We start from the raw sequence: 15873 nt of genomic DNA, 5'->3' as shown, positions 1-15873 counted from the left end.
CACCCAGTCAGATAAACCACAGAAACTTTTTAGCTGTTACGACAGAATTTCTGTGAGGTTTTTTGACAAGAAACCTGCTGCGACAACAGAAATTTTTGTAGTAACATCAGAATTTTGTGCAGTCACAACAGAAAAGTATACCACAGAAACACTGACCGCAGAAAACTACTACGGAACAGGGCCGGCCTCGAGGGGGAGCGCGCGCTCTTTCTTACGGCCTTCGCAATCGCCGCGGAAGCAATAGGAATTCCTCTCCTTGAGTTACGCTCTCCACCGCCGCAAGGGGCGCTACTTGCTCACCGTACGTAGGGTGCCTCGATGTAGCGCGCCGCCGTACAGGGTGGAGACACCGCCGTCGACGGCGCCATGTTGGGGCAAGCGTAGACACGGCGGGCTATGGAGCGTCGGCCCGATTTCTTGTTCAGCACGCTCTTGCGCTTGCAGGTTCAGCTGGTTAACGTTTTTACACACATACTCGCAATCCTGAGCGCTTTCTTGCTCGAAAAAAAAATGTGAAAGCAATTATACTGCTTGCTAGCATGCGTAGTTCTGAGAGGAAATGATCAAATTGCAGATGGTAAGCATTTACTCGTTCGCCGTCTCGGATGCTCAAATACGGTTATTTTGACAACTGGCTGTTTTATAAAGCAATGCACTTTGTTTTGCCGGACATTAACGAGTTTATGAGGTACATAACATTCAATTGCGTCTATTGCTATAGATCAACAACGATGTCTACGTTTCAGTCAGCCGTATCCCGAAAATTATTTGTATCGCAATGGCCCATCGTAAACCGTAGACACAGCAAATTTTGGATGCATGCCTAGGAGACATCTTTTAATCAAGGTTGGCGCCAGCTACAGTTTTGCTGCCGTACCCATCATTCGATTTTTCTGGCTGACTTAGCCAATTCAAGTAAATGTGCAAGCGCATCGTCCCAAACCGCTCTAACAGTCTGTTTATCAGCTTTGGGTGTTCCGCGCAATCAACCACTGGAATCGGAACGGTTAGTTCGATAAGGCATTAAACGGAGTTTGCTAGACTCTTCAAATGGCAGATATTTTATTCTGATAAATTTTTACACGCAATCAAACGATGTCGGGACAACCGTTGACTTGAGGAGCCGCCGTCCATACACTGTGTTTGCCCTCGAACTGGCGCTGAAATGAGATAGCCGACGAAACAGTCATTTTGAGTCTTTTGTAGTGTGCACGCAAATGAATGAAATAATAAAAACATTATGAAAGCAATGCGATATTTACATGTGCGATCACACAATTTTTCTATGGATGCCAAGCAAGCGTCAGCACCAATTCGGATGACAGGGGGTCAAATTTAGCTTCACCTAAATTTGACTTAACCTCAGACGAGTGCGGGGACAACAGGGTGTGCACATCGCCTCGCGATGCGTAATTAATAACACAGGGAAGGAAAAGCTGCATTCGGGATTAACTTTTGTACTGCGCAAGTACCTTGCTTTCTCACGACCGCTTTCACAAGATGATGCCGCTACACCTTCCAGCTCACGGGATCAGTTTCTTTGTGACTTGTCGAGCTACCAATCATATACTTAAAACGACCTAATTTTTATGAGAACCCAATTTTTTATATTATTGCGAATCTCAGAAACCTCGCGAAAAACTGCTCCTGTGTATAATTAAAAAAAAAATAGCTTCAGAGGACCTGTTATCTCTGTTTCGCGAAATGTTGTACTAGCGATATGCCGGGCACACTTGCCAAATTCCAGCGGGCCCACTCACGGGAAGATTTTTTTTTTTTGCGACCAAAATAATTGTTACAAACTGCGTTTCACTTCCTACTCTGTCGCGAGGTGACACGCCATTCATCGCTCTCCCTTGTATTATTTCCTGAGAAGGAGAGAGAGAATGTAATCCGTGTGAATCTGAAGCCCTGGCGGTTGGCACTAGCTTTCAAGATCGAGTGTAAAGGGGAGCGATCGAAAGGGCGCAGTGGTGCATTCCTTTGCCAAATACCAGGCTCGACCTTCTCCGCATATTCTTGGTGTGGTTATGAACACAGAAAGGGAGGAGATCCTCATCAACAGATATTATTGTGTGACACTACGCGAATGATACTAAAGTCGAGTGTCACTCACTGAAAGTTACACTAAATTTTTCCGAGTGACTACAACATAGCAGACGCAGTTGTCCATATATTTAGCTTATAAGCCCTCACGTACGCTGAAAATTCAAAATTTAGACTTAAAAACACACCGCGCTAATACCGATGCCAGGCAATGCGATTCTTCAACCTGCTTCAATGTTGAAGAAGGCAGACCAAAATCGGTTGCGCAAAACGCTAGATTGGGAAGCCAAAACCCGCACAAAGCTCGTGCTTACAAGCAGATGGGTGAAGCGGCGTGAGGTAATGTCATTCCAAACAGAAGTGGGTAACTGCATTAGAAAAATACAAAAATATATTGTAAAACGCTTTCGTATAAACAGATACAGACCGCAAGAAAGACGACACGCACACATACGCAGGCTCTTGTGTGTGTTTGTCATCTTTCTAGTGGTCTGTGTCTGCGCTAGACCTTTTTTTACACAATCGAAATGCGCCTATTCGCTCAAAAGAAATTTTATGGATGCATAAAAGCAGCACAGGTATTGTGGCTTACCTCGCAGATCTTCGCGTTGCCATTCGCCGTCCAGTCTTCACGCTTCACTTTCGCCTCCCATACATTTCTCCGTCTCTTATCCCCTGAAAAACAAAATCATCTGGCTTCTTTTTTTTTTTTTTGCTGAACCAGCACAGAATGAAACCCAAGAGCCTGGCATGCTAGTTTTCGTGACTGAACACAATACAATCGCCCAGCGCACAGCACAACCGCTTCGGACACTCCGCAGCAACTGCACGAAGTGACTTGCCCCAAGATGGCGAGCGCGGAGAATGCGGCGGCGCGGGGCATGCCAAAGGGTGTCACCACCCTGTACGGCGGCGCTGGTATCGAGGCACCCTAACCGTACGCTCAGCGCCTGCTGCAGCGGCAACGGGTAGGTTTCGCTTGGTTTCGTGCCGCTGGTTTTTAAGTGCACGCAGCACCGAAACAAAAAAACAAAACAGAACGTAGTTGCTTCAGCTGCATGCCGCCAGTGTATTACACATGGGAAGGAAGTCTTCACAAGAAAATCTGCCCGTTGGAACCATAAAAAAGATGAAGCATTCTTCTTCTTTTAAAGTGTGACGAGCATATGACAGATACTGCTGTTTTACATTCAGAAGATGACGTATTCATTAATTCTTTACAAACGACTATACAGGTCTGATAAGTACTGTAAGCCAGCTTATTAATGCAAGGTTGCGATGTGGCGTGTCTACGGGTTTACCGTCCCAAAGTAACTTCGTCGTGTGGAGGCCTTGGAAATCTGATCACCAGTTTTTTGTTTCGTTTTTCTAATTAATATGCACTACATTGCGCGGTATACAGCTAGGGTCTTGACAGTACCGCTTTCATCGAGACGCGGCCGCCGAGGCCGAAATTGAAAACAAGAGAAATAAACACTCAAACTTTTCAAGCTCGCTCTCCTAGATATCGCCCTGTAAAAACATCTAAGACGACTACTGTCACCAAATTCCGGTTTTCTTGACGTAGAGGAAAATCGCAATTTTATATTCTGTAATATGCATGCTGGTAGTTGCTGTCAAAATTGGCCTAACTTTTGTCGACACCAAAATTAGCGATTTGCGAGTTGCATAGCTCATCCAAACGCAGCTCTTTCGAATAACCTGAAGAAACAGCAACTAATAATTCAGGGAATAAAGTTCCTCTGAGATTGGCACGCTTCTCTTTTTTAGTACTAGAAATGGAAAATAAGGCGGTCTCTACCATGACGGGTGTGCTTTTTCAGAGGCTTTAAATTCAACAAAATTTGTTATGCCCATTTGGAGACGCTATCGACCCTTTAAAAGCTCTCCAGCGCGATCATGTGCTCCTCGCCAAGACTCTCGCCGAAGGCCAACTGCTTTCGAAACACTATATAAATATAGTGACAGTTGTGACGACGCCAGAAGCACCATCAACCCCAGACCTTTTTTGGCAAATATTGTACTTAGGTGAGATAAGGCTTTTTAGGAACGTTTAGTTTTTTTTTTTAAGGGGGGTATGATTTTCTCCTTTCTTAAATTTCCTTTAAAAAGGGGTCGAAGTCCTCAGTTCTACAGAGAGTCCAATGTCTTGATCAAAGTTTAACTGTTTAGTCAGTGCGAGACTCATACTCTTTCAGCCGAATGATGTGCTCTGAACGTAAAACTTATGCAACTTAAAGACTGTGGCTATAATTGCGGCTGTCCAATGCACTGCCAGCACATTCGGTGGCTCATATGCGACCACCATGCAGTCGCACTGAGAGCAGCACCCACGCGCGGAATTCATCTGCAACCTCAGAGATTACAAATATTAGGCACTGATTACGCGGTCTTTTTGTGAACTATATAGATTTAAATGTGGTGAACTGCTGGTTGCAATTTATGCGGATGGAGCAAGGAGCGAGCGAGCGCTTTCCATGCGCGTGAACGGCGCGGTAACAGACGCGAAGAGGTGAGGAGGTGGCGGCCCCACCGAGATGCGGCGGGAAGTGGAAACAGACCGCATTGCGAAGGCCGTAAGGAGCAGCGCTCTCTCCTCTCTCTCGAGACTGACCGTGTATAGAAAAATAAACTGAACTACACTGAACTACTGAAAAACTACTGAACTACACAAAAACCTGACGTTTACGACAGAGCTACAGAACAGTTTGTCGTATTTTTGACTCGGTTCAATAGATTTTTTTTTCCGACTGGGCATCAACAGCAGCCGGATTATATCCCCTGTAGGGCAAAGGACTCCGCCATATTACTGCAACTAATCCGGTCCATGTGCTAGCTGCATCCACTTGACCCATGCGAACTTCTTAACCTCATCCGCCCACCTAACTTTTTGCCGCCCCCTGCTACGCTTTCCTTCCCTTGGAATCCAGTTTGTTACCCTAAGCGACCATCGGTTATCCTCTCTTCGCGCTACATGTCCCGCCCATGCCCATTTCTTCTTCTTAATTTCCACTATAATGTCATTAACTCAAGCTATTTATCTGACCCACTCCGCACACTTCTTATCTCTTAACGTTACACCTATCATAGCTCTAGTCTTCACCACCACCCCCCCCCCCCCCAAAAAAAAAAATAAAAAAAAAGCATCACCTCTAATTTCGTCTTTACCCAATAATTCATTACTTCTCTGCCCATAAAGCTATGTACATTGAGCTTAGCCAAAATGAAAGCCCAAGCCACGATTTAGCCGAACCACAAGTTGAAACCATGTCTGAATAAAGAGTTCTACCAAACGTAACCACGCTGCAAAGCTCTCGCTGAATACCGTGTTTAACTATGCTAAACCTCTGCTATTTTTTTTTCTCTCTCACAACCGGCAAAAAAACAAAAACAAAATTAGCAGCTTAACTTTGGGTGTACTATGCCCTGAGCTGCAAAGACGAAGAAGCCATGGACGCTCATGCTGCCAGTGGCCATGTTGGGAAGGGGATCGTGATGAACACCGGTGGAACTACTTACGGGAGGTATTGAAGTAACCTCACTGGCGCCATGTTGTGGTGCAGAGCGCAGCTTCAGCAGTTCGAGCCGAAAGGTACAATGTTAAGCCGCTTAGATATGCCTGCAGCCTATTGCCATGCTTCGTGCACCACAAATGGCCGCCGCTGTCAGTGCATACTTCTTACAAAAACCGTTTTCTCAGCAAAAACAAAAATAAATAAACAAATAAATAAAAAAAAAAAAAACAAAAAAAAAACTAAATAATCGTTCCTTGTGGCCAACATGTTCGAATGGTGGTGTGTTTGCTCCTGCGCACGCTTGGCTGCGCGGGTGTCATTACCAAAAATCTATTTGCATGCATTACTTTCGCCTCAACGACAAAAATACAAAGTACCGTAGCGTGGAAATGTCGCGAGCTCATTGTCACCGCGCACACTTCAGTCAATACCTGCTCTACAAAATATGTGGGAGGCGCCAAAGGGGAGTTCGACGCACGAAACTCACCGCAAATTGCGCTCCAACAAGGTAAGGGTAGCTACTGAAAAAAATAAAAATAAAGCAAAGGAAGTGAACAGGAAGACAAAGAAAGCAGTTCGCGCCTTAGCGGAGCTTGGCGGCGGGGTCAGTGCCGACGATGATCAGAGTGACGACAGGGTGTGGTTTCGGGGACACGACTGCGAAGAGGAAAGCGGCAGAAATGAAAGAAGGAAAAGGCTCCGCTAGCGGGCATGGAAAGTATAAAGACTGTTGAGAAACGGTGGTGTTGAGAAAGCGATCCACAAAAGGCGTTTTCCCGAAGACGACGAAAAGTTTCCACAAGCCCACGCTTGCTCCATACGGGCGCGCAGTTCTGCTATCAAATTTGCTTTATTCTTCGTCCTCGTTCTCGCGTCACCTTTCTTTCCTTTTCGCCTTTGTTCTCCCTACGCAGGAATCCATTCACGGTCCACCGCCTCCGCCTTTCCTCCCCCGGCGGGCGGCACAGGCACGGCATGGTCTTGACGGTGCGAAGAGCGAGAGAGGAGGACGGATTCATCAACGGACACGGATGGCCGCCGCCGCAAAGGATCACGCTCTAGGAGACATCGGACACTGTCATCAATCTCGGGACGGTACGCCGCGGTGGATCGAAAAGTGAAAACTGCTAACGAGTCGCGGGGCGTACACTTTTCGAGCTGGGTCGGCGTGATGACATTAGGGCAAGATTGACGGAGTGGATGGAGGTAGAACACACACAGGCGCTGCGTTCGAAAAGAAAAAAGAAAAAGGCAACGTACGACGAGAGGCTGAGATCTAGTAAATGGCAATTTAAAAAAATTCTAGCTCTCAAAGAGTGGTGCCTTGTTTTATCTTTCTTTCCCTCGCACTTCTTCCACATTTTGAATGTATGTGGAGTGCACAAGATAATTAACATATGCGAAAAATTGGAAGGACAATTAAGTTCACATTAGGAGTGTTATGCAATAGCGCTAGAGAGTGGCATTGATAAGGGCTAATAATATGTGCTGCTGTACTACAATAGTTCGGTGGTAGTCCACTGCAGGCCACAGAAGCTCATCCCAAACACTGATTTTGTGCGCAGCCCATTCTTGACGAGCTGCGCATCACCGGCAGCAAACGGTGGCAAGCGTAATATTTTTTTTTTTTTTTCAAAAACTCAAGGTCATTTACCGCGTCGGTGTTACCTTTTCTGCGCATGCTAGGACTACATTTCGGCGGTTAAAAATTGTTATCGCATCACCCCTTGTTCCAGTTTGGCGGCAGTGCACAGAGGACCCTAAACTCTCATCCAAAGCGCTTATTTCGTCAGCTGGTGAGCTTAATTTTCAGTGGCTATTGAATTGTGTTTTCTCGTGCGCTGTTGCCGAACGCAGCAAATGTGTTTTGTTTGTTGTCGTTAGTGCCGTGAGCTGGGGTTCCTACCAAATGGCTAAGGGCGATAAACACCTGGCCAAACAGATAGACGACTTCAGAAGACAGCCGAGCGCCTTAAAGGGTAGTGCAAAGTTCTTTGCGGACATCAGTGACTGCAGGTAGCAGAGATAGAAAAAAAAAAAGATGTGAAACAACTGAAACTTGATTTCAAGAAACGTTGTGAAAGAAGCCGGGAACTTGACCGATAAACTTAGGCCCTCTCAGCTCGAGTAATAAAGTTAGAACCACAACAAAGGTTGAACATCTCGACATCAAGCGATCACCCAGTGGATGTGATGAGACACTTTCTATAAAATAAATTTGTGCCAAACTATAGGCGAGAACGTTGATGAGAGCAGCGCTGACATGTACTGAGAAGTGAATGTGTATCGAAGAGCGCTGCGATAAAATGTGATAGTTTGTTTCACCCATCGTTGAAAGAGAAATTCTATCCTGAAGCAAGTACGAAAGACCCGTTAATAAACAGAATCAATTGGTCTTACTCGCACAGAGAAGCCTGTGTTCGTAAAAGAACATTTGACACAAATAAACAAACAAATGTTTGCTGCCGCCCTAATATGTCAAAAAAGAAGCCTAAAGTTCGTTTGTGCGGCGGATGCAATTATATTTGAGCACCGAACTGAGTCATCAATGATTCTGCGGATATATTTCATATCTGATGTTGACCACATGTTGCCAGACAGCCCAGCGTTGCGTCCCTCCCGCATCAAAGATGAGTTCAAATGCAGATACTAGTGTTATACATTTCCCTCAATGGGGCCGTTTCTTTGTATTTTGTTTAGTGCTTACTTAACATGTAAAATGGGAACTAGAAAATGAAATGTTTACTTTGTTGCTCTCATTCTCTCAATAAATACTGGTTCCAAAGAGCGGTCCAACTGCTACCCAGCCCATGACATCAAGGCTGCGTTATTTTCGTCTCCGTGTAACTTTCTTAAAAGCTCCCGAACATCCCCGAGCACAGGTTTCCTAAGCTGTTTGACTACTCCTTCCTATCTGTTGAATTTAGTTCTTCTTGAGACGCTGAAGTACCACCGCTGTCAGGGAAGATTCTTTTAGTGTGCGAGCTATCATTACAAAGAGAGAGAGAAAAAAAATGTCCCCTACAATAGCGGTAGCTAGGTGCCAACAATTCTGTCAGCTGTTTTTAAGACAGTCTGCAACATCTGCATGAACACTATTCCTCAAACCCATGGTTAAAAATCTGGCTAATTAGTCGTTTTTAATTATTCAATTTTGGCTAAATAATAGATAGTACAGATTTGAGTACGTGGCTCTCAACAGACGTCTGTTGTTATAACTTGGCTAACTTATCACCTTTTTAAAAACCTGTTTACATTTACTCCCAAGTGTAGCGTACGCTTGTATAGATATGGTTGGCATCTAATGTCATTCAGGGGAGCCATTGAGTGCGGACTCAAAATTAGGTCTGCGGAAACTTGGTTTGTAAGCAGTACAGTGAGCATTTTAATTAATATCTGACCGCCGAAGAATTGCCGCGTTTGAATTGTGGTGTTGGCGAAGACTCTTGAGAGTTCCTTGGACTGCCAGAAGATCAAATCAGTCGATATTGTCGACCATAAACCCTGACTGCTCATTGGGGGGTCAAATTCTAAAGTTAAAGCTCAGCTACTTTGGTCATCTGATGAGAAGAGAGGAGTCGCTGGAGAAAGATTTGATGTTTGGAAAGGTTGAGGGTCGCCGGAGAAGGGGTAGGCAGCGAACGCGATGGTTAGATGGCATCCTCGAGGCACTGCAGATGAAGTTATGTGATGTTAGGAAGATAGTGGGAGACCGGAAAGCGTGGCGTGACATGGTTCATAGGGTCACGAAGAGTCGGACACGACTGAACGACTGAACTGAACTGAACTGAACTGTAAAGAAAGCACAGAAGACTCTGTGGTCAGCTGAAGACAAGTTGGAGGAAAGAAAAAACAGTACGAACCAAGTCGGCCTGCGGAAGCGAGGACCTAATCGCTCGACTACGTACAAACGAGAAAAAAAAAAAAGCGAAAAGGAAAGGGCATATGGTGCGCCGGATCATTGGCCTGTGAGGGCATCTGGCTCGCTCTGGTAGGCTAAAGCCGCTCTAAAATCCCGGCCTTCCGGAGTTGTGCTTCCACAGAGAGAGAGAGAGAGAGAGAGAGAGAGAGAGAGAGGGGGGGGGGGGGGGGGGGGCGTATTGCTGTCATTCGAGGGTGTCACGACCAGAGGCGGGGATCCTCTGGCCTGACATAGGGTTGTGAGGAGCTGAGTAGCGGCCAGCCGGAAGAGCACTGGCTTCCTTCCGGTGCGGGGGCCGCGAAGCGGATCTTTCGCCCTAACCGCGAGGATGCACCCCAGGTCGAAAAATGCAGCAAAGAGAGAGGAAAGCTGTGCCCGCGAAAATTGACCGCGGATGTTCAGAAACGAGCTTTCAAGTGATCGCGCCAACCGGGAACTTTGTTTCGAACATATATAAAAGTCAGAAGGCAAGAGAACGAAAAACAGCTCCTACTGAAAGGCGCAGCAGAAAAGAGCGGATTCTGTACTCTGATACTTGCTGGGTCGCTCATCTATGCTATGGGGGCTTCACTGTATCACTGGTTTCCCCAGGAGAGCCACCTTAAACCTTAGGAGATGCAGCTCGTGCTGCAAAAGCAACAACAACAACAACAACAACAACAAAAAGTGATTAGTGCATTTAGAGATTCTTTTGTTGGATCAGCATTGCAACTATGTAAAGGCGCGCTCATCTCTTGTGTGCTGTAGGTTTACCTGTGTGTATTTTGCGCCCTTATATAGCTACGATGAATAATGGACTTCGGATAGCAGATTGTACATCTCTGGACGCAAAATGCACAGATATACAGTCTAGTTCAAAAGTGCAACTGAGATGAAAGAAAAAGGGTTTTCATCTCAGCCACAGAATTAAGTGGTCGAGGCGTCATAAAAGACTAAGCGGTCGTGAAATACTACAAGACAGTTCCTTGATGTGATAAGAAATCATTTCCGAACATTTTAAATGCCATTTGGCCTTTAATGATGGCGTGACGGCTTCATTTTGAGGCTGAGACGAAGACCTTTTGGGTGCTGTGCTTTTGATCGAGACTGTATACATATATAAACCCACGGTTGTTATATCGTCAAACGACTGTGCACGGAGTGCACATGCGAGTAGGTAACGTATAGATACCAAAGCTGGTACAGAATTGAATTTCATTTAGCGAAATTTAAGATGCTCGCAGTCGAGCCTCGAGGAAACTGCTTTTATGTGCTGTGTTCGACCTGCTATGGAACATGCTTGTATTCTATGGGACCCTGCGCAGTAGTTATTAATTGATAAACTAGAGAGAATTCACAATAGACCAGCCAAGTTCGTCTTGGGCAGGTACGAGGCTAAGAAACAGTTGTACCGCAAGGGAATTGTTGGATATTCTGGGTGCCGTCTTCGCGGTCTTCACGGCACGACATTTGGGCCATCCCGCTGACAACGGGGGATGGACGTACACGAACTGGAATCGCCCATTCTTCACCGCTGTGTACGGCTGTGTGTGCGTGTGTTGTGTGGTGTGGTCGGTGGGTGGCGCGCGAGAGAGACGCTCGTGCGCGTGTGCCCTGCAAGAGACACTCAGCGTTTACGGAGCAGTGCGGTCCATAGTTCATGGAAACGCTCTCCGAACAGTGTCCATAGTGAGTGCAGTTTGGAGAATTAAAATTCATGTTGTTGTTGTTTCAAAAGTTCTCCCCAACGTCATGGGATAACGAACAGGAATATTCCTTACAGCGGGAAAAACTTGCTCCTCGTAGAACAATGTTAGGTTAAAATGATCGCGAAAGCCGGGATTAATTATGAAAGTTACTTAAAAAAATCTTTTTTAGGTGTCTAAACGGCAACACCATTTCTGTAAAAATTCGAGAGTATACCCCGCGAGGACGAACTTGTTTCCGAATAATTTTTTTGTTTTGTTAAAACTGTGCAACAGCGGAACCGGCTTTAGGAATTGCTAGTGTGCTGGGTAAACGAAGGTGTTTTTTTTTTTTTTTCTTACAAAATTGTAACCCCCTGCTATAATGCCTTCGGGCAATGCGGAGCAATTCTTGAATAAAGCAAAAAGAAGCTTGGAAATTCTTGTGGGCGCACAAGTGAAGCGAAGTCAGAGACCAAGAAATATAAAAGTTTCACGTGGCGGGAAGGTTTGTAGCCTCGAACCGACTCATTATATCGTAACGTTAAAACCCACAATGTATTCCGGGCGTTCCGCTAAATTCTCGAACAGTGTGGCAAGCCCTGCCGCTGGCACAAAGCGCACGGGGTTTGAACACAGTGACGCGTACTCGGCAGTAGATAAAAAATGGGGAAAACAAGCAGAAAGATACGGCGAGGGAGGATCTCATAAGGTCCGTAACGAGCGACGAATAGCGAGCAGTGCTCACCGGAGAGGTTGACGAGGCGAGGTAGAAACTGTTGCCAGAAGGCACAATACTTTGCCCGGTGCCCGTATCCCACCAGGCTGGAGTTGACGGCCAGCGTCAGGTACTCCTTGCCGTGCGCCGTGTGCACGGGCCAGTAGATGCGCTCCCAGTGGCCTTCCTCCGACAGGCTGGGGTTCCTGCGCACGCGAGGGGAAGAGGGAGGGTTTCAAGCACCACCAGTCATATCGTCCCGCCAGCGAAGCCGGTGAGCGTTGCCTCTCAGTATTCAGCGATGAGACACCGTGTCTACGGTTGCTAAGCACTCCCCGCATGAAAAGTCCCACGTATTATTTTCATGACAAGAAAAAGTCAGGAAGGACATTATATATATATATATATATATATATATATATATATATATATATATATATATATATATATATATATATATATATATATATATATATATATATACCGCCCTTCTTCAAGGTAGAATTGAGAATGGATTCCATTCTCAATTCTACCTTGAAGAAGGGCGGTCCACCGTCCGAAACTGTATAACAGGATTGGTTGGTTTGTGGGGTTTAACGTCCCGAAGCAACTCAGGCTATAAGAGACGCCGTAGTGGAGGACTCCGGAAATTTCGACCACCTGGGGTTCTTTAACGTGCACTGACATCGCACAGCACACGGGCGCCTTGCTTTTCGCCTCCATCGAAAAGCTGCCGCCGAGGCCGGGATGTGTATAACAGGATATATATATATATATATATATATATATATATATATATATATATATATATATATATATATATATATATATATATATATATATATATCAGCGTCACACATACCACTGCGCAGTGTGTCTTAACTAGGGACTGGAGCACTTTCTCTCGCATGGAGCACAAGGGAAGAGGACTTTTCTAAATGGCTCACCGACAACGCTAAGAGCGGGAGCCTGCTCCGGTTCCTCACGGAAAACCATTTACATGAGTTTATATAACATGCCTTATGGCAAGTTTGTGTACAAAAAAAAATATATTATTTATTTTTTTAAATCTACAAATCACAGCTGTTACTCTTTCCTTCTCCGCACACAGTGGGGTGCGCTAGGATAGGAAACATCTATAGAAGCCATTGTCCTCCTTTTAAGACGCTAGCGCCAATTCCTTTTATAGCGGTCGTAGGAATGCCTATTGATGTGTTCTAAAGAAAAAAAGAATCGCCGTCGTGCGCGTTCCGCACGACCATCGGCAAAAATAAAGCACCTCTTCACGTCGGCGCCTTAGGCAGCTCGGCCACTGCCGCTCTTTCTTTTTTTTCTTCTTTTCAGCATGGTATTTATTTATTCTTTATTACTGGCGACAACAGTACAGAACAAGAACACGGTAAACAAGACACATTTCCGTTTTATAACTTAACAGACGCACTCGTAATAAAAGATGAAAGCAATGTTGCACGAAAACTCCTCTGTTATACAGCTTGGTTGGTGTGGTTTGAGGGAAACCAGCTGGTCAAACGTTGAATAACAAGTCTCGGGGCACACTTTGTGATTTCAACGCATCACTAATGTACAGTCTTTGTCAAAAATATACAGCCCAAGGGTTTTGCTTCTAAGCTCCGTAACAAGGCTCAGTACGCATCTGCTCTGTTTGAGATCTAGTAGACGACAAATCTAGTCCCCATTCTTCTCTATGCTTACCTATGTATTCCAGTATTGCTTCCAGGGGCTTAGTTAGAGTGCTTAGAAGCGAAACTCTTGGACCGTATATTTTTGACAAAGGCTGTACATAATAGGCTCGATGAAATACTGGCTAGCAGGCCTGACATTCACACCTTCATTACGAACTGCCATCCTCGTCTTCCTTACACTGTGCATGCAGACCGGCAAAAAATGGTACCGAAAGAAATTAAAGGGAGGTCTCTTTTTTAGAATTCTTTGCAGTACATCCTATAAAAATACTGCATCCAAACATTCCAGAACAATGTGCTCTATTGTTTCAGGCTTACGACCAATCAAACAATTTACCGTCCATGGTACAAAAATCCCCATTTCTTCCAGCCTTGGCATAACCGACAACGTGTTAGTGTGAATCTGGAAGAAGAAGGTTTTCGCTGAAGAACGATTTAACATTTTCTTGACCTTCTTAAAACGTCACCTCCTGGAACTGCGCCGTATATGGAACGATATAGGGGAACCGGTAACAGCACACCGCATGCATCATTGTAAAGTTTTCTCCTTGGAAAATATGGGAAGCTGCCACATCTTATTATAGCTCGGATGCGTGCACACGGAGTCATTCTTTAATAAACATCAGTTTCCTTCAGTCGCCATGCGCGCTGAAGGAAACTTCAAGCAGCCATTTGAGGTGGCGGAGGAGGCATACCCGCCCGTGAGAGAAGCTTCCCTTTACAGGCAATTTAAACATATGCCTCTCTTTTGTTTGCGCCGAAAATTACACTGCGGGCAGATTTTTGTTTTTTCTGCGTGCGAGAAGACAATTTGTGCGAGAAGACATTTGCAACCGGAAACCGTTAGCCATGCCTCGCTATTGCAACGTATGCTGTAAAAGCATTTGAAACGAAACAAGGAAGCAGCGCTTCCACGCCGCTCCTACCTTTCTACGCTCACTGAACGAGACTCTCACCGCTACATAGAAGAAGACTTCTTCAAAAAATAATAATAATAATGCGTGGAAGGCACGCTTATACCGAGGAAGCAGATGACAATCCAATGGAACCACAATAGCCACGACGACAATCATTAGGACAAGCTCGGATCGACAAAGAAGAAACAGGGTTACGTCCGCCTCGTGTTTATCTGTTCGCATATACTTGGCTTGGGTCTGAGGGCTGTTATGTTTCTATTAGATCAAAACCCAGTTAGATCAGCCCAGCTTTGTTCCCCTCCCTTTACATTGCGGTGCATAGTGCGGCCACGACGTACCCCACTTCAATGGCGTGGGCGGTATGTGGACTCTCTCAGCACGCAATGTAAGTGCGCCAGCAAGGTGCCCGACTCAACGCAACGCTGGAGAAGCCCGTCGCCCACGGGTGACGTACGCACATGTTAGGCAACACCTCGCCCACGCACCGTCTCGTTCGCCCTCTGAGTCGCAAAAGCTTCACTCGTCTCGCGCGCCGTGCAGATGATTGATTGAAAGTCGTGCATTGCTTTTTCGGGACATGCAGGAACAAGCTATCCCTTGCGAGGAAGGAGGGGGACGTTGAACGCGAGGGAGTTCGAAGGAAAATAAAATAGTGGAAAAAAGGAAAAAGGGCAGTGAGAAAGAGAGAGATATATAGATAGATCGATATACAGAGATAGGGAGAGAAAGAGGGTGAGACGAATATTGTCTGGGCAGAGTCCTTCAATGAAAAAGCAATAAAGGACACTGGTCTGGGTAAGCGCGCTGAGCGCGGATTAGCGTGAGCAGTGCACCCTCACGCAACGAGCGCCACGGGAAGAGGGGGACGACAATAGACACGTGTTCAAAGGGTAAGACACGAGAGTGAAAAATAAAGCGATAACCGATTTGGCCGCCCAGAGCAATCGCAGGAAAGTGGGCCACAAAAACTAAACGACGAGACAGGTAGACATGCTATGCGGCTTCCTTTTAGTTCGCAGAAAAAATTTAATGTTCGCGTGCATAGGTACAGAATTTCCGCACTGTGCAGCGTTTTAAACCCAGCGTACAACACAAAATGAAATGAACCAGATTCGGCGTGAGGAGCCCCAGTGGGCTAGCCAATGTTTCGACAATAGCACTTGTCTTCTTTGTCTACGGTCTTTCCAAACTCGTCTTGTCGAAACAATGGCTAACGGTTTGACAATACCTACACCGGCTCTTCTTTTTATTTTGTGTTTTCTAGAATCCAGTCTTTTTACCTTTTACGTATTCATCGAAGTACATCTATATGTCTCAGGTGGTGCAGCTACTAATGGTGCTTTTGTTGGTCTCAGCATATGTCAGCAGTTGTTTGTGGCCGAATTACA

General features: G+C 45.6%; 1 protein-coding gene and 1 long non-coding RNA gene across 2 annotated transcripts in view; both read right to left on the bottom strand.

The window, feature by feature from the left end:
- The window catches only part of LOC146198400 (acetylcholinesterase-like), a 78185-nt gene that overhangs the window by 6757 nt on the left and 55555 nt on the right, over window positions 1-15873 (bottom strand). Inside the window, exon 4 of the mRNA XM_084593887.1 lies at window positions 11896-12071. Within this exon, the coding sequence (XP_084450013.1) occupies window positions 11896-12071 (176 nt within the window). The remainder of the gene's footprint in view (window positions 1-11895; window positions 12072-15873) is intronic.
- On the bottom strand, window positions 1043-2931 carry LOC146198401 (uncharacterized). The gene is made up of 3 exons (XR_014704718.1): window positions 2639-2931; window positions 2361-2414; window positions 1043-1160 (listed from the first exon to the last, which is right to left on the bottom strand). It is a non-coding gene; the product is annotated as an uncharacterized LOC146198401 (long non-coding RNA).

The sequence above is a fragment of the Amblyomma maculatum genome, chromosome 2 (assembly GCF_055883805.1).
Source record: "Amblyomma maculatum isolate TAMU_Amacu chromosome 2, ASM5588380v1, whole genome shotgun sequence".
NCBI classification, from domain to species: Eukaryota; Metazoa; Arthropoda; class Arachnida; order Ixodida; family Ixodidae; genus Amblyomma; species Amblyomma maculatum.
This window is presented reverse-complemented; position numbering and strand designations above follow the sequence as displayed.